Source organism: Alternaria arborescens (assembly GCF_004154835.1).
Source record: "Alternaria arborescens strain FERA 675 chromosome Unknown contig_22, whole genome shotgun sequence".
NCBI lineage: Eukaryota > Fungi > Ascomycota > Dothideomycetes > Pleosporales > Pleosporaceae > Alternaria > Alternaria arborescens.
In genome coordinates this window covers 63,185-87,318 of record NW_021167877.1, presented here as the reverse complement: position 1 = coordinate 87,318, position 24,134 = coordinate 63,185, and the positions used below count along the sequence as shown (strand labels likewise).

Below are 24,134 nucleotides of genomic sequence, written 5' to 3'. Positions count from 1 at the left end.
GCATGAGTAAGGAACTAGCTCACCTTGATGCTAGAGTCTGAGAATGCCATTGCAATAGTATGTGCAGATCCCAACGTGATTACATCGAAAGACATAAGCCTCAAGTCCGCATGCTCACTTTCTGGCACAAATACATGTTCGCACACTACTCCGATATCGAGAGCAGATGTCGATAAGTCACGAATCCGCCATACGTAGACTGCAAGGAAAATCAGCAACACACTTGCACGACTAGGCAGAGGCCTTACATTCTTCACAGCCACCACTGCTGAACAAATACTCGCCATCATGCGACCATTGCAGATGCTGAATGCCTGTGGTGTGTTTGCGAATAGTCCTTCGGCAAGCGAAATCTTTTTCAGCATACTGGAAGATCTTAATATCGGTGTCCTCGGCACCAGTAGCGATAAGTTGACGAGATCGGCTTCCACCTTGTGGCGAAACCGCTACCGCCTTGATCTCACGCCCGTGACCCCCTGATCGAATAACAGCATGATTTGCTCCGTTCTGACTGCAGATGTGCATACTAGAAGCTCGTGTCCACACGAGAGTGCCTCCTACAGACGAATGCGACCGGAAGGTCCAACTCCTATGTGCTCCTCCGGTGTCGATGCTCATGACCTCCTCTTCGTTAGTGACATCGTAGAGGTACCATTTCTTGCTTGAGAAACCGTGTATGAAGAGTCGACCATCCTGGACGTATAATCCTTCGATGTTGGGCCCGAACGGGAGCGCAAGGTCATGTACCAATTCGACTATATTCGCAGATGAATCAAGTTGGTGCACGCAAAGACGTCCATCCCTTCCTACTGAGAACAGATGGCCAAGCCCAGTAGCTTCAGATGAGGGTTGCCATGTGAGCGAGGTAACTGCTTCTCCTCCATGTGCTTTGTCGATGACTCTTAGCAAAGTAGCTTCATGCTTACCCTCCTCATCGTTGTGGACGTTAAACAGCGCAATCGATCCCCGTCGGAACCCGACCATAACAAAATCCCTACCGGATGCTCTCGCATATGTCATGCTGGTGATGACAGAACCGGTTGAGGAGTCCGCTACGGGTATCGGTACGACTCTCTGAATATTTGTGCTGCAATTAGGATCCACATATAATAGTCGCGCTTCACCTTGACCAACGAGAGTTACAAGAAGAACCGTCGAACCTGGGCCATCAGAATCTGCCAGCTCGGCAGCGAATATGTCTCCGACCTTACTACCAACAGCATAGAGGCTTGTGAAGGTAGCCGAAATCTTGCTATAAACATAGATATTGCCGCTGCCACCAGCAACGTAAGCGAAACCAGGACGAGACCCACTCGTACAAACGGAGTAACCAGAAAGGTCTTCTAGTCGATCAAGTAGAGTCGAATCTGAAAGGAGACTTGATTGGTTATGAACCTTGGTGGATGATAATGTACCGATTAGTACGTTCCCAGAATTTGTCGTAAGCAAGAACGAGGTCTCGTCCACAAAGCAGTAGCTTCTAAAGAACTCTGCTTTCTTTGAAGATTTTGGGGGTTGCACCAGTCCAGTTTTGTCAAGACCTGTTTCGGCCGCTTGCGCCCATGACAGTATGTCATTTACAGTATACTCAGCGATCGTACCGCGCAGGTTCTTCTCCGCTTGCAAGACGCGAGTGAGCGGGGTAGCTGTGACTTTACTGTCAGAACCACCTGCAATAACCTGCTGGACTCCAGTCGAGACATCAGAGACAACTGAAGACCACAGATTCTTTCCGCTATGATGCGCTGCGCAATCAAGTTCCAATAACTTATAGGGAAAGTTTGCGCTGTTTCCAGGGTTGGGCGTGAGTTCCCACGTTCGTGCGGTGGCATCTTCACCGGCAGATTGGAGCAGCAATGACCCATTGCATGGGGATGCTTCGAGAAACCGAACTGACCAAACGCGCGAAAGATGTCCCCATCCAATCGCGAGACAGCTTGAACTATTGAACTCGTCTGAGTCGAAAGCCTCGTTAGTGAAGCCGGTATGACGCGTCCTTAGAACTTCCAGGTCATTGTCATCAGCCTCCGAAGTAGTCGCACTCGTAATCACATCTGAAACATCCCATATCCGGATGGTGCGGTCGTCGCTGCAACTTGCTACTACCCGCCTCAGTTTTTGGCAGCATTCAGTAGGCAGCTCTTTTGAGATTTGAACACCAAAGATCGAGCCCTCATGACCCAGAAAGACGCGGTGTATGCGTGAAGCCGGAGCATCGCGGATACTATCGCACCATGACCAGTATATTATCTCGCCAAATGCTGTGCCAGCGGCCACGAGGACGCGGTCCAGATCTTCCCAGAAAAGGTGGGCCGAGTAAAGGATGGATCGGGAACTAGAGGTAAGGTCGAACACAGAGACATCAAGACCACTGAGATCAGAGTGTCAGTAAAGAAATTTCGACAGGACTGATCAAATTTTGGTGTGCGCACTTGGTATTCTGGGTTGTGTCTGACTTCCTTTGTTCAATTTCAACCTGCACTAGTGCGTTGTGAGCAGTGACAGCAATGCAGGCTGCTTTGTGATATTGGGAATCGTCATCCAAGCTTTTTGGTCTAGGAGCAAGATCGAGAATCCAGTCTGAAGCTTTTGCGATATTAGAAAAGCACAAGCTCAAGCCTTGTACGCCAATTTGGCCTGCGAGATGGATTTCAAGAGCGCGGACAAGTCTTCCACCCCAGATGACTAGCTTAATGATATGGGCATTTTCTTCTGAAAACACACGTATTCCATGAACGGCTTGGGCTTTGAAGACGCGTTTTGAGGATATGTACCGCGAGTCCTTGGCATGGTGGAAACGTAGAAAGGGGCCTTCGGCGACGATGAGCAGAGCGCCGCAAGAAGCCAGTGCCGTCACGGGTACGCGAGTGCACTCATGCTAGGGTAATCAGCTCATGTCCCCCTATACGTAATGCAAACTCACGTGTAGGGTTGGAAACATTGGTGAGGAAGCATCACATGCGAGAGTGTTGTTCATGATGGGAAAAATTGGGGTTGAGTCAGCCCCGCGCGCCGCTGCAGGTGAAATGTGTGGCGGGGCAATGACGGAGTGTTCCCGCGATTTTTTGACAGTCTCGCGCGCAGACTATCACATTAACCACCTGCCTTACTCACCCATCACCTCACTCGACTATCGACACCCTCAGTCCGATCGTCTACTCGACTACAAATTCCCGAATACACCGCAAACATGTCTCTCGCTGGCCCCCTAGGCACAAGCATCAACCCGGAGGAGACCGAGAACTTCGAGGATGTACGTGCGTCGCAACGCAGGAAGGTGGACAGTGATCGCTAACAGCGTGCGTAGATCGAGAAGCAGTTTGCTGTCAAAGGTATAATGCGCATGATACGACACTCGCGACTAGTCTGACGTTCCCCCTTAGTTGTGCAGCATATGGAAACATACTGGAAGATCCTCGAGAAAGTACCCGGTTCCAAGCTGCGACTCACAAAGATCGATGACGAAATCTACGAACACCTCAAGAAGGACTTTCCCGAATTCGACGCGTCCGCTACACTGAACGAGGACGAGATGAAGAGCAAGGATGGCAAGGAGCGATGGCGCAAGTTCATCAGTGAGTACGAGAAGAAGGTGGAGGACTACAACTTCGGCACAATGCTCCGCGCGAGTCCCAAGATGGAGTACAGCCAAGAAGGCACAATTTTTGCGGTGCGCATGCAGTTCTACGCTATCGAAATCGCACGGTAAGCGGCACACTGGACGGCTCGGCGCGCTCTATACTGACTTTGGCAGCAATCGGGAAGGTCTGAATGACTGGATATACGAGAAGGCGCAGGGCAACTAGATCGCCCCAGATTGATCCTGAGAGAACTAAATCCGAAGCCGCATTATCCTAGAAAGGGTTGCCAATACTTAGCTGCATTGTCGACATCCAGGCCGTAACTTGTCCGCGCATTCGAGCCGAACCTCTTTGTTAGCCGTCCAACTATACCGATCTGTGAACAGCCACCCTGTAAGCAGCACACTCAACAGTGAGGCGGTGTCCTCATCTGACCACCAACGTTGTGATCAACGTGCAATCTGTGTGAGTAGTGAAGTTATACCTATTGCGCATATCCAAAGATAAGGCCAGCAAGAACGCTACATGCGCTCGGTGTGTCAGTTTTAGTTTGTCACCTATTCAAAAGGTCTACCAGGAATCTAAGCATCTTGTCTTCTCTCAAATGGTCGGAAGAGCCGGCACAACTCTGCGGCTTTCTACGAAGACTGCGGTTGGTGGCTTGTGAACAATGTTAAGAGCAAACAAGGTAAGCGATGAAAGCGGGTGTTCGAGAATATCTCAAGACCACATGCCCGCCACCCTAGTCCGCATACGGTAGTTCCTTCTGCGCTCACTCCATAACCTCGCTACATCGCTTTCAACTCTTATCAATTTTGATATTTCACGATCGTTCTTGTTTTGAAGTCGTGGTGCCCGGACGGCCGATATGACGACAACTTCTAATTTCGACATTGCGGCTGATCGCGAAGAGACACCATCCCAGACACATGAAGAGCAGGATTACGTATCACGCGTTGGCTGGAAGACGTTATTTACCTTCACCACAAACAAACATGTTCTCGTACTTGTCGGCGGTATCTTTACGGCGTCCCTCGCTGCCCTTACCATGCCTGTTTTCGCGATCCTCTACGGTCTCATTTCCGGTCAATACACAAGCTATGGCAAAGGGGAGATAGACAGTGACCAGTTTATCAGCAACATTGCCAAGCTCTGCATAATTCTCACCGGCATCGGAACCCTCAATTGGATTGCGAATAGTTTATACTTTATCTTCCTTCTTGTGTTCGGAGAGCTCCAGGCGAGGAGCGCGCGCGATAGGGTCTTCGATGCCCTGCTCAAGAAGGACATAGCTTGGTTCGATACGCGAGAGTCTGGTATCACTGCATTTCTGCCGACACTGCAGATGTAGGTATCACCTCACTCTCGTACAAGTCGTAGTGACTAGCCGCTAACGAAGGGCAGGCATATCCGCGACTTGCAGCTGGCCGTGTCATCTCCTTTTGGAGAGGCTGTACAATCACTCGTACAGGGGGTAGCATCCTTGGGAGTCGCATTCTATTATTCATGGAATTTGACCTTGGTCATTCTGTGTACCATACCAACACTATATGTGGTCCAATCGTTGGTCGCAAGTCGGTTATCATTGCGTGTACAGGAGCAAGCCGAAAAGCTACAGTCTGGACTCAAGTACATCACAACAGCATTGACAAACATCGAAACGGTCAAATGCTTCAATGGCGAACGCTACGAGCTACATGTTTTCTCAAACATCATCACTCTCGCAGCGAACTCGTACAGATGGGTGGCCAATTTTCGCTCGATTCAGATCGGCATCATGCAGTTCTTTACACTCAGCGTCTTCGTTCAGGGCTTTTGGTACGGCAGCCACCTGGTCGATATTGGAGACAGTACTCCAGGGGGAGTCTTTACAACATTCTGGGCAGTACTCATGGCAATGTCTGGAATGACCCAGATAATGCCCCAACTGATCGTATTGTCTAAAGGCAAGACGGCGGGCGCCAAATTGAGCTTGCTCACGAAGCCGATGTCGGAAACCGATCAGCAACTTGATTCGCAAGGTCGGACACGGCCTGTACAGTGTCTGGGCGATATTGAGTTTCGAAAGGTAACACTCGTCTTGTCTGTGTCATGCAATCGCTGATTGACCAGGTCACATTCTCATACCCAACACGCAGAGATGAAGCTGCTATTCGTGATGCCTCGCTGTTCATTCCAGCTGGGGAAACGACTTTTTTCATCGGCAAAAGCGGTTCCGGGAAGAGCACACTGGGCCAACTTCTCGTACGCTTCTACCAGCCTTCTTTGGGACAGATATTCCTGGACAAGGTACCACTTGGAGAGTTGGACGTGCATTGGTTACGGCAAAACGTCACGCTTGTCGAGCAACACGGCACGCTGTTCAACGACACTATCCGTCACAATCTTGCGCTCGGGAGCGTACGCGATACGGTTGATATGCAAGAAATTCACGACGCGGTCAAATTTTCCAGGCTAGAGCCTTTCGTAAATGGGCTTCCAGACGGATTGGATACCAGTCTTGGTATGAGGGGCGATTCGCTGAGTGGAGGGCAAAAACAGAGGATGACTCTAGCTCGAGCCAAGGTTCGAAACTCGCCGGTACTGATCTTGGACGAATCGGTTAGTTCTCTCGACTACGTCTCGAGAGCGGAGATGCTTGAAGCCATACGAAGTTGGAGGAAGGGGAAGACCACGATCATCATTACTCATGAAATTTCTCAAATTCGGCCCGATGATTTTCTATACCTGCTAGACAATGCACGGGTAGTGCAAGAGGGATATCGAAAAGAGCTGGAGTCTCAAGTCGGAGCTTTCCAAACTTTCCTCGATATAGGGAAGGAAACTGATCAAGGTCATGAGGATGGCGAATCGGATAGTGATGGCGATTTCTATACACGAAACGAGACCGATGGTATCACATTACTGTACGACGAGCCACGAATGCCTAAAGTCAATTCGACACAACGGCCGCTCTCTGCGGTTCATTTTGGACAGCAGATGCTGGTGCCATTTCTCGGGAAGGCTCGTGCATCTTGGGCAGGAACTGAAAAGGCTGACCTCATCACGTACTCAAGACAATCCGTTCATACAAAGGAGGGTGATCGAGGCAGGCAGTCAGAACTAACTTTAACACCCGAACTGTTGGGGAGTGTCGAACCATCCTGGGATGTGATAGAGTTGAAGCAGCTCGGGAGCCCAGACAAGTCACGCTTTACCAGAGAAACGCTCTTTTCGAAAGATCATGGCTCAAGGCCAGGCTCTCCAGCTTTCGAAGCTCCACCAAGGTCGGATGCAAAAATATGCTCTATGTCATTTTCGAAAGAAATTGATTCTCGTTCAGTATCCAGACTATCAACGCGATCAGTCTTGCGGATAGACCCACATCCACAGCCCTTTACAGCCCGCGAGCCTGTCCCGATTCAAATGGAATCACTGAAGAAGCGGTTGAAAAACGGCAAGTTTCTTTCCAAGATCGGCCCCTCTCGTCGAAAGATTCAGGAGGAGGAAGAGGATACTTCCGCCCTCTCTCTGCCTATGAAGGACATTTTCACGTCTATATGGCCCGCTATAGGTTGGGGCTCTCGTCTCCTTTTCTTAGGAGCGATGCTTAGCGCGACGATCCACTCTACATGTACGCCGACCTTCGCATGGGTATTTGCAAAGCTTTTGAGCACATTCTATGATGCTTCCGCCGACGACCAACAAGCTCGCAATTATGCTCTAGCTATTCTTGGCATTGCTGCTGTCGATGGACTTACAAGCTACTTCATGTTCTTTCTTTCCGATACAGTGGCACAAACATGGGCTCTTTCATTGAAGAAGGAAGCCATGCGCCGCATCCTTATGCAACCACGAGAATTCTTTGACAAGGAGGAGAATAGCATATCACGACTTACCGAGACATTAGACCACTTTGCTGAGGAAGCGCGAAATCTTCCAGGGCGATTTGCTTGTATCTTCCTCGTTATCTCCCTCATGATCATCATCGGGATCACTTGGAGTATGGCTATAGCATGGCAGTTGGCGCTCGTTGCTCTTGCAACGGGTCCAATACTCTTTGCAATCACTCAATGCTACAACAAGATCAGTAGCCGTTGGGAAAGACTAGCGAACGAGGCTGATGATAACGTTGGTCAAGTGCTCCACGAGACATTCGTCAACATCAGGACTGTCAGATGCTTGGCATTGGAAGATCACTTCAGAACGAAATACAACAACGCAACCACCGAAGCAATTAACGTCGGCATCAAGCGAGCGATATATTCTGGATCCATCTATGGACTAGCATACACTGGGATCATCTTTGTCGCCATATTACTCTTCTGGTACGGAGGGTTGCTCATATCGTGGAACAGGTATTCTGTCACTGAAGTAAATGAGTGTTTCTTGGTGCTCATGCTCAGTGTCAATCACGTCAGCTACCTGTCAAACTACATCACGCAGATCAACATCTCTCGAGACGCAGGATCACGCTTACTGCGCCTCGCACGGCTTCCAACAGAATCTCACGAACTCGCTGGCACAACTCAAATCCAGTCTGCAGGCAATATTTCCCTCAACAAAGTCAACTTCAGATACCCGATACGAAAAGACGTTCAGGTACTGCACGATGTTTCCTTCAATATTCCACAAGGAAGCTGCACCGCTATTGTCGGTTCTTCTGGCTCGGGGAAATCAACGATCGCCTCTCTCCTCCTCAAACTATACCAAACAGACGGCAAAGCAGCCGCGTCATCGGACCCTGCAGGTAGCATGAGCGTCTCGAATCACGACGTCAAAGATCTACACACCATCACTCTCCGTTCCCGGATAGCATTGGTGTCGCAGACGCCTGTCATCTTCCCTGGTACCATCGCAGAGAATATTGCGTACAGTCTCTCCCCTCCCTACTCCAAGGAGATCATTGAGAGTGTTCATGCAGCTGCTCGTGCAGCTGGTATATCCGAATTTATCGATAGCTTGTCGCAGGGCTATTATACACTCATCGGCGAAGGCGGAACAGGGCTATCTGGTGGCCAAGCTCAACGCATATCCATTGCACGCGCGCTCTTGCGGAACCCTGATGTCTTGATCCTAGATGAAGTGACCAGTGCGCTAGACGTAGCTTCTATGAACATCATCCGCGATACTATTCTCCGTCTTGTTAACGATGACAATGAGACGTCGCCTCCCATCTCTCCACCACTATCGCCTCACGCTCGTTCAGGTAGAATCTGGGATGGTGTAGATAAGGACTGGGATATCAAAGTTGCTAAGCATCAAAACCGGATGGCTGCAAAGGGCGGCGAGAAGGGCAAGGAGCCGAGAAAACGGATGACGGTCATCATCATCACGCACACGCGAGAGATGATGGCTATTGCTGGGCATATCGTCGTGATGGATAAGGGCAGGGTAGTTGAGCAAGGGGGTTTCAGAGAGTTGAAGAAGAAGGGAAGTGCTTTCGAACTGTTGCTGAGAGGTGTGAGGAAGTAGGTAAAGATGGCATAGTGAAAGTGGCCATGACCTTCACTCTGAGAGACTTCTCTGTATGTGGTTTAACGAATGTTTGACACAGATTGTTTTCATAACAGTTTGGTAGTGAACGTCACAAACAAAACATTGATTTTATTGTTCATAGCTATGAAATCTCTTCTTACAGCTGACCAATTGCCAAACTCTGAAGTTTCGGGATTTTAGTCGATGGGCATGTGAGAGAGAAGTCAAAGTGAAAATTGAGCCTCGTTCAAGACAGAAAGAAATACCATTTCCAGGTGGATGATAGAAGTACCGTAATCATGTAGCGAACGAGGAGATTGTGCAATTTGGTCGTAAAGCAAAAACGGACGCAAACAATATAGGAGATAGTGCTCGTGGAGACACACCCAACAAGAGGTGTGGTCCAAGAATGTGGTTGTACCCAGCTCGATCGCCAGACGTAACGACAGCTTTTGGGCTGACCAGATTGGAAAGATGAAGAACATGACGCTCCGGCGAACCAGCTGCTAGGGCTTCTGCTCATCTCTTGACCGATAATGGCATGATGTGATGCAGACTGAAGGGTCGTATGGGCACTGTATAGTCCAGTATCTGTCCCGCTTAAGCCTTGTTTTGTGGAAGACGCTCATGCCTTGATCGCGTTCGGCGTTCGGTTCGAACAATGATGGTTTTAGAAATTTCGTCTACTACGTCGGTGTTGACGCTCATCGTTCAATTGGCTAGTTCGGTTCCCAAAGCTTTCGCCTGCCTCCGCCACGGACTGGGCCCACCTTGGGGGCGGGACGAGAGAACGAATCTGGGTCTAGAGGCGCATTCGGATCATGACGAGGAGCTGGCGGTGCTCGGAAGACTGGTCCTGGAGGGACATATGCGCCACGCGGTGCAAAGTTTCCACGACCTCGAAAGGATGGTGCGCCGCGACCTCGAGGCGACGGCATATGACCTTCACGTCCACCACGAGGGGACTGGTGCTGGCTTGTACGTGCAAAATCGTTCGGGTCGAGGACGCGTTGGTTGTTCGTAGTAGCGGCGGGGCCTCGTGGAGCGCGCTTGAAAAGGACCTCGTCCTCGTCATCAGAATTGTCATCGGGCTTGCTCTCGACTGCGGGGCTGGACTTGGGTCGCTCTGCCGCTTTGGGTGCAGTGGGAGCGGTGCTCTTAGCAGCGGTCGCTTCGACTTCTATCTTGTAGATGGTCAGATGGTTCTTATACTCGCGATCTTCACGAGCAACGGCATCGCGGAGCTGTTCGAGGCGCTTAGCGCGGATGCCGAACTTTTGAGCGATGGTTTGCTTGGCCGAATCATTAGTGAGGAGAATGAAGGACTCCAGAGCTGCATCGGGGTTTCCCTCTTTATTGATGCGCCACAAGATGTGGTTGAAGAGGGGCTGGAGATAGACGGGCACAGCGCCCTTGGGCGACTTGTCGCTGCGGGCGATGTCGCTGCTGCTGTGAGCGGCGCGACCGGGTGATGTCTTGAGCAGCGTGGCTGGCTTGTCGGCGTGTGTGGCGCCATGGGCAAGTTTAGATGCCTTGCTCGCACGCGAACGAGGCGACTCAGGAGTTTTGGACGCGTCCTCGAAGCTGTGTGTGGAGCTGATGGAAGTGCCGTCGGACATGTCGAGGGCGTTGAAAGAACTCTCTAGGTCTTCGTGGTAGTCGTCCTCGTCAGACTCGCTGTCTTCCATGGAGAGCAATGTCTCGGGTAGCAGGAAGTGCTCCACCTCTGCCCATGTAGTATACGCTTCATCCACGCCCTCGAGGATAACGCGGCTAGCGGCTTCGTTGGACGTGACTTCATCGAGCCATTTGACGGCTTCGCGGGCATCAGCGTTGACGCGCTCGGTGCCATTTGTGAGGCGATGGAGCTGGGTGAGGGCTTGTCATGGTGTTAGTGAGGAGGCTGGGAAGCTGCGATACTATAGCCTACTGTGCAGCGGTACATAAAGGCGTATGGCGTCCTGGGCGATCCACTTGCGGATGCCGTCGCGGGTACTCTTCTTGACACCTGCGATCAAGGCGGTATCATCGACGATACAGTTGAATACCTTGCGCTTTGGTGGCTCGGGTGCGCGCATGGCGGCGGCCTCGGGCTTGCTAGACCGCGGCGGAATGGTGCTGCGACGCATGCTTGTTTTTGATGTGCCTTGTAGGCGATGGTAGTGAGGGTTGTGGCAGCGATCGGTTATGGTGTGCGCGGTTGAGGGCAGACAGGTTGGTTTTGTGAACCAAGTTTCCGGCTTGAGCAGGCCCAAGTGCGGGTTTGTGGTTGGGCGCCAGGTCAATTTACAGCTGTCGGCGCAGTGTTTCAAGGCGAGCGCATTATGTTTGCGCTCGTAGGTGGCGGCGCGAAAGCGAGTGCATGTGAGTCAGTCTTGGGCATGGCGCAGAAGACCATGGTCGTTGGTGTGACTGTCAAGGGTGGGCAAGTGAAGTTCGGGCCCGCATCACCGCACGATGATGAGGTGCTCACGCCAAGTGGGGTGCGCCACTCCCCCAGCCACACCATCTGAACAGGCAAACCAGTCTTGCATTTCATTTCATTGGAAAGATGATATCTACCGGTACTCAGTAGCTCTCAACCTCTCTGGCACTGCTCATATCTGGCATCCAGCCCTTGGGGCGCTCGTTGCCACGCACAGTCAAACCGTATAGACCTTTCTCTACCTTGTCTACGCACTCGCGCATCACGGGCATCTTCTTTGTCTCTAATTCTGCTGCAAACTTGGATCCTCCTGGTGCGTCAAACATCTCGAGTTGCAGTCGAATCGCCCTCAGGTCGTCTAAGACAGTCCGTGGCTTCTGCGCCTCACTTGCAGCTGGTGCTTGCTCATCGATGTCCATCTTGTCGCCAGCGTCATCCTGACTGTTGTCTTGCTTGAGCCTTTTGTTTGATTCTGTTTGTTGGCCAGATGGTAGCTTGCCATTAGTAGCCATGCTCGTAACGGAGAAGCGCATGAGCTCGCCAGTCATGTCGCAAACACCAAGAATGTAGTCTTCTGGCGTGAACGCGATTGGTCCAGCTTCACCACTCATGGCAGCAATGCGTGACTTGGCTTCATCGTACGAAATGAGTGATTGCGTTTCCAGGTAGTGCTGAAAGCTGAGCGCTTCCATGAACTCTTGGTTGCCGCCCGTGATGTTGTGTGAGTAGCGGTAGGCATTGAGACCTTGGAGATCGGCAGCAATGTTCTTGTATCGGTCTTCAATCGTCTCCCAGTATTCTGCGTTTTTCTTGGTAACCCATGGTGGTACTGCTTGGCCGACGGCGCGAACCCTTGTCAGGTCAGTATCTATTTGGTGAGGTCATTACGAAGACCTACCTCTGGAGAGTGAAGATACTGCCGTATTGTTAGTATTCTGCTAGAGAGCTTTCGATCATTGTTCTATACATCTTCTTGCTCGATGCGGTGATGTCACGCGACGCCTTGATGATTCTCTCTCGTCGATCATGGTGCTCGTCTAGCTCTGCACGGAAGCCTTCGAACATCGCCACGAAAGGTGACGAAGCTTGGTCTGGCTTCTCGTCCGCCATTTCTGCGTCTCTTGATCGTTTGAAGCCCATGGATCTGCGCTGATAGTGAGTATATACATAATGTCAGCCAGGCGCTGGGATTGTCCGCTAGTGCACGTCCTCACGTGGGCGCTATTTCGTTTACGGATTAGCCAGTTTCGGCAGCCCTTTCTCTAAGGAAGCCGACCCTCCCTATTGCCCCGAATAACATCAGATTTACCGTTCAGCATATCCGTTCGCGACTCTTTCTATCTCATACACTCAGTTTCCGCATGTATTCTGAGTGTGCTGGGTGTTTACTACTCCAATGAAAGCATGGCTCTATCCTCCTTTTTCCGCAGTCCACCATTGGTATTCACAACATCTGTTGTGCTAAGAGCCGTTTTCCTGATATACGGACTCTGGCAGGACGCTAATTCGCCTATGAAATATACCGACATCGATTACTATGTCTTCACTGATGCTGCTCGCTACATCTCGCGCGGCCAGTCCCCTTACGCACGAGACACGTATCGTTATACGCCTCTGCTTGCATGGCTCATATATCCTACTGTATGGTCTGGACGGTTCTGGTTCTCCTTTGGAAAGATCCTGTTTGCGATCGGCGATGTGGCTACGGGATGGATGATGTTCCGCATCTTGAAAGAGTACAAGAAGATGAGCGATGAAAGAGCCTTGAAGTTTGCAAGCATCTGGTTGCTCAATCCAATGGTTGCGACTATCAGTACAAGAGGTAGTTCCGAAGGGCTGCTAGGGGTCTTCGTCACTGCGCTGTTATGGGCGGTGCTGGCAAAACAGAGACCGCTCGCTGGGTTCTTGCTCGGATTTGCAGTGCATTTCAAAATTTATCCATTCATTTACGCAGCTTCTATCGTCTGGTTTCTCGATGATACTCAGATGGAGGTGGAAAGAGCTGCTCAGGCGCAATCGGCGCCGTCGCTTTTCGGCCGGATGCGCAACTTTCTCAACCCTGCGAGAATATACCTTGCGCTCTACAGCCTCCTTACATTTGCGAGTCTGAACCTTCTCATGTACAACATGTACGGGTGGCCGTTCCTTGAACACAGCTATCTCTACCATGTGACGCGTAGCGATCACCGTCATAACTTTTCGCCTTATAACACGCTTCTCTATCTAAAGTCCTCGCCAAAGCCTGCCAATATGGGACCCGCAACACAGTCTTTCGGATTGGAACGTCTGGCGTTCCTTCCACAACTGCTCCTCAGCGCTGTATTCACGCCTTTGGTGCTAGCAAAGAAAGACCTCCCAAATACGATGTTAGCGCAGACCTTTGCATTTGTTACCTTCAACAAGGTCTGCACAAGCCAGGTAAGTACTGTATCGTTTCATCAGCCCTGTGTTGACGTTAATCTCTTCTAGTACTTCCTCTGGTACATGATGTTCCTCCCATACTATCTTCCGGACTCGACCCTTCTCCAGTCTTCGTCTATCGGCATTCCTGCGCTCGTCTTCTGGATCGTGGGCCAAGTTGCTTGGCTACAACAAGGCTTTCAGCTCGAGTTCAACGGCCATTCGACCTTTGTTCCAGGACTCTGGATATCTAGCATAATATTCTTCCTTGTCAATTCTGTAATCTTAGGTATCATTATCCATGACACCAAACAGAAAAGACCGCATGGAAATGTTGTGGTAGAGAAGAGAGCTTTATAGCAGGCTGTCAAAAATCGCAATTCGCACGCCGTCATACATTAATCAGCTCGCAGGAGGAGCTCTACTCTACAATCCAAATCTATCAGCATCTCTAACAGTGATACCTGCATTATGTTTGAAAGGGAAGTTCAGCCTTCTTTTCTCCTTGCAACACCCTGTCGTATTCTTCCTCTTCCGCAGCCTTTACCAATATAGAGACGCCTTTGCCTGCATTCCACTCCGCATCCACCAAGACCTTTGTCAGGCTGCAGTCCCAAAAGCCTGACTTACAATACTGACTGTGGGGTTTCACCCACCTCCAGAGCAACTTGCACCCTTCGGGAACTAGGTCCCCGTTTTCATCTCCGAGGATCGTGATGCTAAGAATGTTCACTTCCACTCCATCGCCACTAGCGTTGCTGGCCTTTGAGTCCCGCAAACTGGCGACAAGCTTCGATGTTATCTCTGCATCTCGAGACGGTATCTCTAGAGATTCAATCTGGCGCTGGAAGAAGTCTGCGAGGCCAAGTTCGTGAGCTGGAATGCACACAACGCCGAAATCCTCGCATGAATCGACAAGCTGGATTTGAGCAAGCTTAAGCGGCGTATGAAGCTGTATGTGAGAGCGTGAGGTAGATGACGACGGCTTCCAGTAACTGGTAACAGTCGAGGAGTTGGACGTGGTAGGGATGGCTACGAAGAGAGTATAAGGGCGAAGCCTACGTAGATCTGGATCCAGATTCAGTCCCTAAAAGGAGTCAGCGAAGCTTCTCGTCGGTACCTCATGAGATAGCGCGTGTAAACCTCATCAGACTCGGCGACTTTTGTTGCATTTTTGTCGAGTTTCTCTCGCGCCATAGGGCAGAGTAGTTCATCTAGGTAGGTTCTGTGACTTTAATGCCACTTACGTGAACGAGTACAAGGAAACTTCCCTCGCGTGCGTGCAAGTGAGATGATTGTTGGTCGGTTGAAACGCTTAGGGTAGTATAATGATGCTAAGTCTACGTTATTAGGCACAGCTCTTGAGGCACAGTAACCGTTGCAGGTATAGTGCCGGATAACCGGCGGGGTGTAGGATCTCCCAAATATGCCTTATACTAATATTCACAACAGTAATACTCGTCCTGTATTCAGAAAAATACATTATTTATGTTCAGCTTAGTCTTGCGTATGCGCAAAAGGAACTGTAGTAGCAATACTCGCCTTACACTGAGAAGAACACACCGATTATGTTCTTCTCAGTGTAAGGCGAGTATTGCTACTGCAGTTTCTATCAAGCATATTCAAACCTTCAACCGTCTACACCACACAACCTTACAGTCAGCCTTGCGACAGCCATGCACCACCTTCCCTCGTTCTCTCATCCTCTTCTTTGCACATTCTGCACACCCACCAAGGTACTAGTTCTTCCCACCAATGATACGGTTGACTAGCTAGACCATAAGGATCGCGTCCCTCATGCCAACCCAGTCCGTGCTGAAATAACTGCCATTCTGCTTCCTTTGCCGATTTGTGTATCTCGATTGTTGTCTTTTCTTCCGCAGCAGCTGCTGATCCAGTCTCAAAGGCTGTGCTTTCCAAGAACTTGCGTGATGAGGAAAGATCTTCTTTGGCGGCCTTTCCTTTGCTGTGTCTGCCGGTTTTGGGTTTACGCTTGGGGTCGACATTTGAAGTAAAAGACGAAATAACGGTAGCAGATCTCGTCCCTGAAGAGGATATTGTAGTCATGGCATCAATCTGGTGAAGAGGCTCAGGATTGAGAGCCGTATCTGGTCCATTGTGTTCTTTGTTGAGATCGAATGCTGTCTTTGGCTTTTTGTTCGACCTGCGAGGCTCAGACGTATTTCTCTTGATAGCGGTGTTGGTAATAATGCTCGTGTTGATTGCTGTGAAGGACGATGGAGAGGAGGTTGCATGTAGACCGACTCCAGCTTGACGTATTGGATCCGGATCGTTTACAAGAGAAGCCAGGAGCTCGGTTACATCTCCCATAATATGCTACTATAGAGAATGAAAAAGAGTTTAGAATCCTGAGTGTACGTTATATGAAAAAATGACCTGTACTAATGTTCGCAGTTTCCAGGATACGTAGTTGGCTAACCATGTTTCTCATGCATCGAATGCGGACGAACCAAATTCCGGATTACTTGCCCAACCAGCCATTTCCTGTTTGCAATGGTATATCAAGCATACTACAGAATTCCCCCAAATGTAGTCTGAATTTTCGAAATGTCGGACTCAGAAGTTCACATTTCGTCTTCTAGAAGGGACTTAAAGCGTCGTCCAAGGACTACTTGGCTATCATGCCATGTCTCATATCACTTTTCTTCATCACATGCTCCACCTCGACTTTGACACCCAAGTTCTTTACCACTATGATCTTCGCTTCCGTTCCTGCCTTGTCTTCACCCATAGCCTCATCTTCAATCTTGGCAAATGTGACACTAGAAACAGGAACAACATCCTCTCCATCATCCATCTCCTTGATTCCATACAGGATCTTATGCAGAAGGCTACCTGGAGCCACCAATTCTCGCTTGTAAGAGAAGCGCTCTGGATCTGGGACACCGTACAAAATAGCCTGGAGGACGCCTGTGTGCTTGGTATGAGTGGTCGAACTGCCGTTAACAAGCGAAAACGTTGTGCCATTCTTGGGTTGGAGAAACGAAGGAAGGGAATACGGCCATGGTTTGAAAATCGCTTCTCCCTTCTTCGTCTCTTTCACAGCGTCCACGCCGTTCTCTGTCTCCGACGTCTTGAACCCCAGTAATGCTGTAGGCATCTGTATGACCATGCTATTTTGCACTGGGAGGGAAATCGGACGGTACGAACAAGGGTCGAAGGGCGAGTAAGTTGTCATCCAGCCAAATTCTTCTTCGAGTTCCTTGTCAAAGACTGTTTCCTTGTTGAAGAGGTTTGAGCGAAGTGTACGGTGCGCGCATCGAGTGATGTGCTGACGTGCAGCGACTTTTGTGGCTTTGCGAAACATTGTAGTACTGTAGTTGATGCCAAATTTGAGTCTCCTCTTTTAGGAAGTTTCCACTTTTTCTCTCGTTGTAGTTCGGTTGTACGAAAATTGGTAGCACTTTGTAAATGACTTTGATGCTAGATGAGCAACGTATGCAAGGACAAGAATAAGTATAAGGGTGCAGACGAGTGGATAGAAGCTCTAGTCACCAAATACCTCCTGTAAATGATTGCGTACAGCACTATTCGTACACGAACGCAAGATTTGATAGACTCACAGTGCTTGTTCACTGCTTACTTTCACCACACTAGACCCATCCATAGCATGGGAATCATGGGAACTTGAGGAATCAGCCGGGACAATTTATCACAACTTTCACACATTCGCTAGCGTAGGAAGATACCCGTGCAGAATCTGACGCAGTCCTCGCTGATATCTCAGCTTTCTAGGCGGGAGCCCACCACGATCCATGGTACCGCGTGTATCGGTAAGACTCAGAGATTGCGCACCTCAGTTTGACACCCAAATAGCTCCCAGCCAATGGAAAAGAATCGGTACCGTATTGCTGAGTAAATCTTGCTTCTGGTATAGCAAATTACATTACTAAATACGGGGACATATATACGAGACTGACACCGTTGTGCCCAACTTCAAATCAGCCTATGAGTTCGACCACGATTAAACATTTAAACACAGGGATCGTACAATCATAGGAAAAATAAGACCGAAACTGTCCGATGTGTACAGAAAGAAATGATTGGGGTATCCAAATTTGCTCAAAACGCGTAGATAGACCTAGATGCGATGATGTGGTGGTATACGCGAAAAGGAAAAACGAGACCCTATCGCTTCCAAGGAATTATGAATAGGGATCATGACAGGTAGTGGAAACTCGACTGAGACGATTGTGGAGAAAAGAAAAAGGGCGAATTAGGGCGTAGGGCTCAGTCGCCATCCCACATAGGCGGTACCCACTCCTGTCCAGGGTAGCTAGTCGCCTTCATAGTGGGTTCGTCATCCTCAACAGCAGGCAACTCAAACACCGGTCTGCTATAACTTCCGCGTCTCTCCCAGCCTGAAGGTCCCCCAGTAGTACTACCACCAACGCTCCTTAGGCTGGGGACCTGTCCGCCACCAGATGCACTCCGTTCAAGCTCTCTGGCTCTTGCCCTTGCAGCCTCGCGCTCTAGCCTCTCACGTTCATGTCTTTCGCGCTGCTCTTGTTCGCGCTGAACGCGTTCCATGTGTGCGAGATTTTCTTGCTGCAGAAGCTGGCGACGCAGAGACTCGGCACCCATGTCCGGTGACGTGCGTTGGGGCGATGCAGCCATCGAGGCTGGTTGTGGGTGCTGCAGGATACCAATCGATGGTTGACGTGGTCGAGATCCTGATTGTCGGCCGCGTGATTCATACTCCAGATTCGTCGTGATGTTAGGTGGTCGAAGTGCTTCTGGACGACTCTTGTTCATTCCGTCGTTGGGTACACCGAGACCATCGTACGACGGTGGAGCTTCATCTGGTACCTGCTCGTCATACTGTGGCACGACCGTTTGTGACGAACCATATCCATCATCTCGAGACGAGGGATGATGGAACTGTTGTCGTTGATTCTCGAATGAAAATGGTTGCGTACTGCCAAATCCAGGCCGCACAGGGCTGTGGGCGACCTTCGGGGGTGGAGGTGGCGGTAAACCGCTTGCGGTGGGATTCACAGGACTACCTATTAGCGTCGGGTCAGGCGACATGGGGAGAGGGTACGCTGCGGGTGGTGGAGATTGTCCAGGACGTATCGGCGTGGGCTGTACAGGAGTTGCATCGCGATGGACCATGGGCTGCAGATCGTGACTAGACTGTGTAACCTGTGATTCTGGATCAGGCTGTGAAGAGTGCCGGGGTAAAAGTTCTCTGAAACCGCCGCCCTGTGATTGAGCATGTGAAGGCACAGTCGTTGACGTCATCTGTTCCGGTGATGCACGAGGCGATGGTGAGCTAGCAGCTCTCTCAGCCTGTTGCTGTTGTTGAGCAGTGAAGCGCTCTTGCATGTATTGTCCCTGACGTGCTCGAACAATCTCCTGCTCAGTGGCGCCCTCTGGGAAGTTGAAGTGCCATGGGCGGTCTTGTTGATGTACTTCGGAGATACTACTCATCCTTGGCTTCTGGTAACGCTGCCCAACAGGAGGTGGAGAAGAATTAGGCAAGGCTGGTGAGTTTGAGATTGGCGATACTAGAGACATAGTGCTTGCATCTGAGTGTGATCGACCGTTGGGAAGAGCTGGAGACTGTGCAGATATCTGTGGCGATACCGTTTGCATTCTAGGTTCCGAATCTTGACGATGAAATTGATTTGATATGGGCTGCTGCTCCCGGTCAAGTGGGGATATAAAAGCCCCAGAAACAGGATTATACGCGGCTGGTATCGGAGGTGCGTCATATCTGGGCTCTTGCATAGGAGAAACAGGTGGTGGAGAAATAGGAACAGCTTCTTGAGAAGGGTGTTGAAGTCTGGGTTCGGACGCGTTATGGTAGGGAAGAGGTTGGGAATTGTTCGGCTGCCGTTGTTCCATGTGTTGGTCTTGCTGCTGTTGTAGGTGCAGTTGCTGGACTTGCGCATCGTCATTCAGCGACGACCGATCGTGTTCGTTGGTGAGTCTCCCCTGTTGCCGTAGTTGCTCGCGTTGTGCAAGCCAGGCCTGGTGAGCGAGTTGCTCTGGCGACGGTCCAGGATATGTTTGCCGTTCCGATTGCTGAGTATGACGAGGATCCCTATGAACATTTTGGCTTCCCGCAGACTGCTGCCTCTCCTGTTGTCGCTCAGCCTGCGATACTGCATAGGCTCCCTGTTGAGGTATCTGCTGCTGTTTGTGCTGCTCTGCTTGTTGTCGTGCAGCTAAAGAAGCTGCGTAGGCTCCCTGTTCCGCTGAAGGTCGCTCAGCTTGAGGTTTGTAGTATCCACCAATAGGAGGACCCAAGCTTGGATGACGCATGTGGGGAACAGCGCTTCCAGACATTCGGCTTGATGATTGTGCTGCATTGCCAGCATTAGAAGCAAGAGGGTGGTGTGACTGCAAACTACTCTGCCGAGCTTGGTGTTCCATCGCTAGCTGCTTTGTCTTGAGGAATGCAGAGCCTTCTTCTGGACGCGTATTGGACATCGATTTCCGTGCCGGCGGCATATTTTGCACCTGTTGATACTGTTGAAGTGGTCCTTGAGAATACATATGTGGTGCTGGCTGAGATAACCCTAGCTTTGGACCCATGGGTGGCTCATTATGCACAGTATGTGGCGGCAGTTGTCCAGGAGGATAGTATGCCAAACCGGACTGTTGTGGCTTGTATGTTTGCTGTTGTTGAGGCAGCCATTGAGATGGTGGAGGTTGAACAGGAGGGACAGAGGAGCTCCGTTGAGCCTTCTGTGCCTTCTTTCCTTCTTTCGACAACTTGGACTTCGCAGCCGGCCCGTCGCCGCTCACACCACCTCGATTGAACAAAGCTCCAAATCCAGAAAACCTTTTCTTCTTTCCATTTTCTGGTGTTCCTGACTGGGTTACTTGGTACGACTGAGCCTGGGCTTGGGGCATGGACGGTGGTTGCAGAGATGGAAAACCATTTGAGGCACCAGATGTCATGGGCACCCTTGCATCACGATGCAAGTCGGTCGAAGGTACCACTAATGGGGTTTGGATGAATTGTGGTTGCTGACCCATACTTGGGCGGTTGGGTGGCACGAAAGACCTGGGCTGTTCAGCAGGTCTCTCTTTGGACGCCTCTCTAGGTCGTGTGAACCTATCCATTACAGACTGAACCGGAGCACTATAGCTGGGATTGGGTGGAAGGGGCTTGGAATCCGAAAGCATGGTGGTGTTGCTAGTGCTCGGCGGGTGCTGAGAATTTGCTTGGGTTTTCCCGCCAAGGCTCTTAAACATGGATGAAAGTCTGGGTTTTGATGGCTTCTCTTGTTGTCTTGGTACTTGTTCGGCAGACGGATGTGAACGAGTAGTAGGCGGTCTGAACTCTGCATCTTGATGTCGAGGGTATTGTGCTTGCCTCTGCATCATCTGCTGATGATGTTCAAACTGGTTCCGTGGTACACTGCCCTGCGTATGCGCCTGAATCTCATGGGATCCCACTTGTGCCTGCGGGTAATTCTGAGCATCCTGCGAAACTGGTTGACCGGGAATCATCGGTCTCCTTTGTGGCTCATGCAACATATGGTCTGAGGGTTGATTGGTCGGTGGTGGTTGGTAACTGACATTAGGATTCTCAGAGAGCACCTGCTGGGAAACGGATTCGCCCGAGGGTCGCCAAGAGTCAATAGCTGGCTGAATCGTCTTGCTTTCAGGATTGATTGACTTGACAGCGTGGAAAATGTTTTTCGACGGGCCTGGTCCTGGAGCAGGCACTGGTTGGTGCCGCGATGTGATTTGGTCTGGTGGCGGAGCCATGCTTGCTGGCGGGTTCATCGAGTACACTGTCTCCATATTTCGTGATTGTTGTGGTTGATGTCGGTGCTGCTCAGAAGCTGGTAGCACCTGCATTGCGTTCGAGGCTGCGGCCTGGTTGATCTGGTCTTGAGGTTTACCATCCTGGTCTTCAGGCCCTGAAACGAAGCTCATTGGCCTTTCAAAACTATATCTTGGATGCTCCCCATCACGAGATGCTGGTGCACTCCCAATGTCGGAGGTTGAAGATTTTGATGGCTGTGGTCGTGGCGCTGTTCCTGGTACTTGGAGATCTGCAAGCCGCAAGGGCCGGCCACTCTTGTCTTGCACATCCTTGACAACTCCGTTGTGATCTGCATAGAGATCGAAGTCATCATCTCTGCCATTCGCTGTATGATCGCCATACGACGTTAAAACTTCCTCAGGGATCTGTGGTGGAGCCGTCGAAGGCTTCATGGTAGAGTCTGGTTGCATTCGACGAATGGTAGACGGGGTAGATCTTCCAGTAGATGTCTGTGAATATGGATTGTTGCCGTCGTCTGAGACCATGGCAGATATTTGCGAGAGCATGGACCTTGACCGCTCTGGAGCTGTTGTAGCATTGTTCGAGACCTGCAGTTGATGTGCTTGGTGTTTGAAGTCTGGAAAGTTACCCTGGCCACGGAAGTAGCCATTTGACATCGTGGGATGAGAAATCTCGTCGTGCGGTTCTTCAGCCTTGGGTGTCTCGGGGCCATTCTGGGTGATGCGCGGAACCTGCGCAACGGGCGTTACGCGGTCGCTTTCATCTCTCATCTTATCAGAATCGTCTGTATCAACGCGCGGTTCAATTGTGGAGTGTCTGTGGTCCCATGATGTATCGACCAGATCAGATGCGGGATATCCTTCAACGGCGTTGACGCCCCGAGAAGGCGGCGTAGAGACGCGGCGCGTCGAGGTGTCGCTGTCAGCAGTTGCAGCATTGGCCCCCGCAAGGGTGTCGCTAAGCGAAGTCTCCCCATGTCCTCGTATTTGTTGCTGGGCTGGGGCTGCAATCTCGCCAATGGTTTCTGGTGGACTCCTTGCGTTCTCGCCGGGTTCCTCTGCAAACGTCGCTGCACAGGCTTGCGCGCGTTCGTCTGCATCCCCGAGACCCCGTGTGTTCGTGTCGGGCAGCTGCAAATCACTCTTGGCAAACCACACGGGGCTAAAGGCACGCTCTGCATCTGTCTTCTCAATTTTTGACGCAGTTTGATCATCTTTGTCATCAACGGGTGTATCTGATGCAGGTGTTGCATCGCGCGCAACAATTACCTCAGCCTCGGATGAGGGAATCCGTCGGACTTGACCAGTACGAAAGGCATCATCAAGAAGACCAAGAGTAGGTGATTCAACATCAGAGGCGCGATCTCTATACCCAATTTGTCGCTCTGCGCTGGAAATCTCGTTGATCCTGTGATGAGGCAGAATACGTGAGCTCCCACGAGTAGACGTGTTGTATTCAAGCTCAACCGACGGATATTTTGCAAGATTTTGAGGGTTTTCTCGAGAGCCTGGGGCACCAATGGTATCTGCAGATGGTCGTTCAGTTGCAACGACAGCGTCTGGTTGCTGTGGGATCAGAACAAAAGGCGTATTCTCGTACTTGATAATTCCAGCTCCATGGGCATCTTCATCATCCTTGATACCCATTGCTTTGTCATTAATGTTTGACACAGCACCAGGAGACGGCCCAACAGGGGGTAGCACTGGACTGATACTATCGGGCTTTTGCTTCGTTTCCCGCATTGGTAAGACAGCCAACCCCCTTCCACGAACGGGCTCCTTATCACTATCCTCATCGCTTACATCCATGTGCTTGTTGCTATACCTGAATGACTGCTGTAGATCAAGTCGCGAAGACACTGGTATTGGATCATGGTTTAATTGCGGTGGTTGATCGTCATCATCCATGTCGTCATGCCCAACCCTCTTCGGCGCTTCATCACTGAAGTCAAACTGGAAGCCATCACGTCGAAGATCACCAGATTCGGCTGTGGGCAGATCCGGTTGGAAAGATCCCTCTGGAACACGCAGCAATATCTTATAGTCATCAGCTCTTTCTTGAGCACTAGACGGCGGGTCGTCCTCGGCGAATACTGGGCGATACTCGTTATTCGGATTTATCGTAATTGCTGCAGGCATGGAGTGCCTGTTGGGCACGATCGGAGGCGTTGAGTGTCGAATAACGGACTGCAGCATCCGATGACTCGCACTATCCTGACTGGACCTGCGTCGATAGTGCTTGGTAGCAACTTCGTTTGGAATAGGAGGGACAGGAGGGACATGGTCCGCTGTGTCTCTGTCCGGATTCGAAAAAGCACTCTTTGCTGGAGAGGGCAATATGCCTAACCGCGGTTGTGAGGAGCTTCGACGTGGCGGTGTAGTACTAAAGTACTCGTTAAGCGCAGTGGGTGGGGTGCCGACCCAAGAGTCTGGTGCATGGAAAGAATGCGGTCGACGTTCGCCCATCAAATAGTGATGGAGCTCACGGGGAGGCGAGGTCT

At 50.7% G+C, this 24,134-nt stretch overlaps 9 protein-coding genes across 9 annotated transcripts; 3 read left to right on the top strand and 6 right to left on the bottom strand.

Moving 5' to 3' along the window:
• Nucleotides 1-231: 231 nt before the first annotated feature.
• Nucleotides 232-2,977, bottom strand: AA0111_g8581 (hypothetical protein; the record flags this gene model as incomplete). Its single annotated transcript, XM_028655044.1, has 3 exons — nucleotides 232-2,371; nucleotides 2,433-2,878; nucleotides 2,924-2,977. The coding sequence occupies 3 exons, from the start codon at nucleotides 2,975-2,977 to the stop codon at nucleotides 232-234; spliced, it is 2,640 nt and encodes an 879-aa protein (XP_028503862.1).
• Nucleotides 2,978-3,190: 213 nt separating this feature from the next.
• On the top strand, nucleotides 3,191-3,806 carry AA0111_g8580 (hypothetical protein; the record flags this gene model as incomplete). Its single annotated transcript, XM_028655043.1, has 4 exons — nucleotides 3,191-3,253; nucleotides 3,308-3,332; nucleotides 3,384-3,705; nucleotides 3,755-3,806. The coding sequence occupies 4 exons, from the start codon at nucleotides 3,191-3,193 to the stop codon at nucleotides 3,804-3,806; spliced, it is 462 nt and encodes a 153-aa protein (XP_028503863.1).
• Nucleotides 3,807-4,449: 643 nt separating this feature from the next.
• Nucleotides 4,450-9,035, top strand: AA0111_g8579 (hypothetical protein; the record flags this gene model as incomplete). Its single annotated transcript, XM_028655041.1, has 3 exons — nucleotides 4,450-4,928; nucleotides 4,986-5,649; nucleotides 5,694-9,035. 3 exons carry the CDS (start codon nucleotides 4,450-4,452, stop codon nucleotides 9,033-9,035), a joined length of 4,485 nt encoding a protein of 1,494 aa, XP_028503698.1.
• A 722-nt stretch (nucleotides 9,036-9,757) lies between these two features.
• On the bottom strand, nucleotides 9,758-11,167 carry AA0111_g8578 (hypothetical protein; the record flags this gene model as incomplete). Its single annotated transcript, XM_028655040.1, has 2 exons — nucleotides 9,758-10,917; nucleotides 10,969-11,167. 2 exons carry the CDS (start codon nucleotides 11,165-11,167, stop codon nucleotides 9,758-9,760), a joined length of 1,359 nt encoding a protein of 452 aa, XP_028503697.1.
• A 439-nt stretch (nucleotides 11,168-11,606) lies between these two features.
• On the bottom strand, nucleotides 11,607-12,573 carry AA0111_g8577 (hypothetical protein; the record flags this gene model as incomplete). The annotated part of the gene is made up of 3 exons (XM_028655039.1): nucleotides 11,607-12,315; nucleotides 12,362-12,379; nucleotides 12,431-12,573. The coding sequence occupies 3 exons, from the start codon at nucleotides 12,571-12,573 to the stop codon at nucleotides 11,607-11,609; spliced, it is 870 nt and encodes a 289-aa protein (XP_028503690.1).
• A 294-nt stretch (nucleotides 12,574-12,867) lies between these two features.
• On the top strand, nucleotides 12,868-14,223 carry AA0111_g8576 (GPI mannosyltransferase 1; the record flags this gene model as incomplete). Its single annotated transcript, XM_028655038.1, has 2 exons — nucleotides 12,868-13,881; nucleotides 13,933-14,223. 2 exons carry the CDS (start codon nucleotides 12,868-12,870, stop codon nucleotides 14,221-14,223), a joined length of 1,305 nt encoding a protein of 434 aa, XP_028503765.1.
• Nucleotides 14,224-15,522: 1,299 nt separating this feature from the next.
• Nucleotides 15,523-16,194, bottom strand: AA0111_g8575 (hypothetical protein; the record flags this gene model as incomplete). Its single annotated transcript, XM_028655037.1, has 1 exon — nucleotides 15,523-16,194. The coding sequence occupies one exon, from the start codon at nucleotides 16,192-16,194 to the stop codon at nucleotides 15,523-15,525; it is 672 nt and encodes a 223-aa protein (XP_028503692.1).
• Nucleotides 16,195-16,492: 298 nt separating this feature from the next.
• AA0111_g8574 (hypothetical protein) lies at nucleotides 16,493-17,191 on the bottom strand (the record flags this gene model as incomplete). The annotated part of the gene is made up of 1 exon (XM_028655036.1): nucleotides 16,493-17,191. The coding sequence occupies one exon, from the start codon at nucleotides 17,189-17,191 to the stop codon at nucleotides 16,493-16,495; it is 699 nt and encodes a 232-aa protein (XP_028503691.1).
• A 923-nt stretch (nucleotides 17,192-18,114) lies between these two features.
• AA0111_g8573 (hypothetical protein) lies at nucleotides 18,115-23,772 on the bottom strand (the record flags this gene model as incomplete). Its single annotated transcript, XM_028655035.1, has 1 exon — nucleotides 18,115-23,772. One exon carries the CDS (start codon nucleotides 23,770-23,772, stop codon nucleotides 18,115-18,117), a length of 5,658 nt encoding a protein of 1,885 aa, XP_028503694.1.
• Between the last annotated feature and the right edge of the window lie 362 nt (nucleotides 23,773-24,134).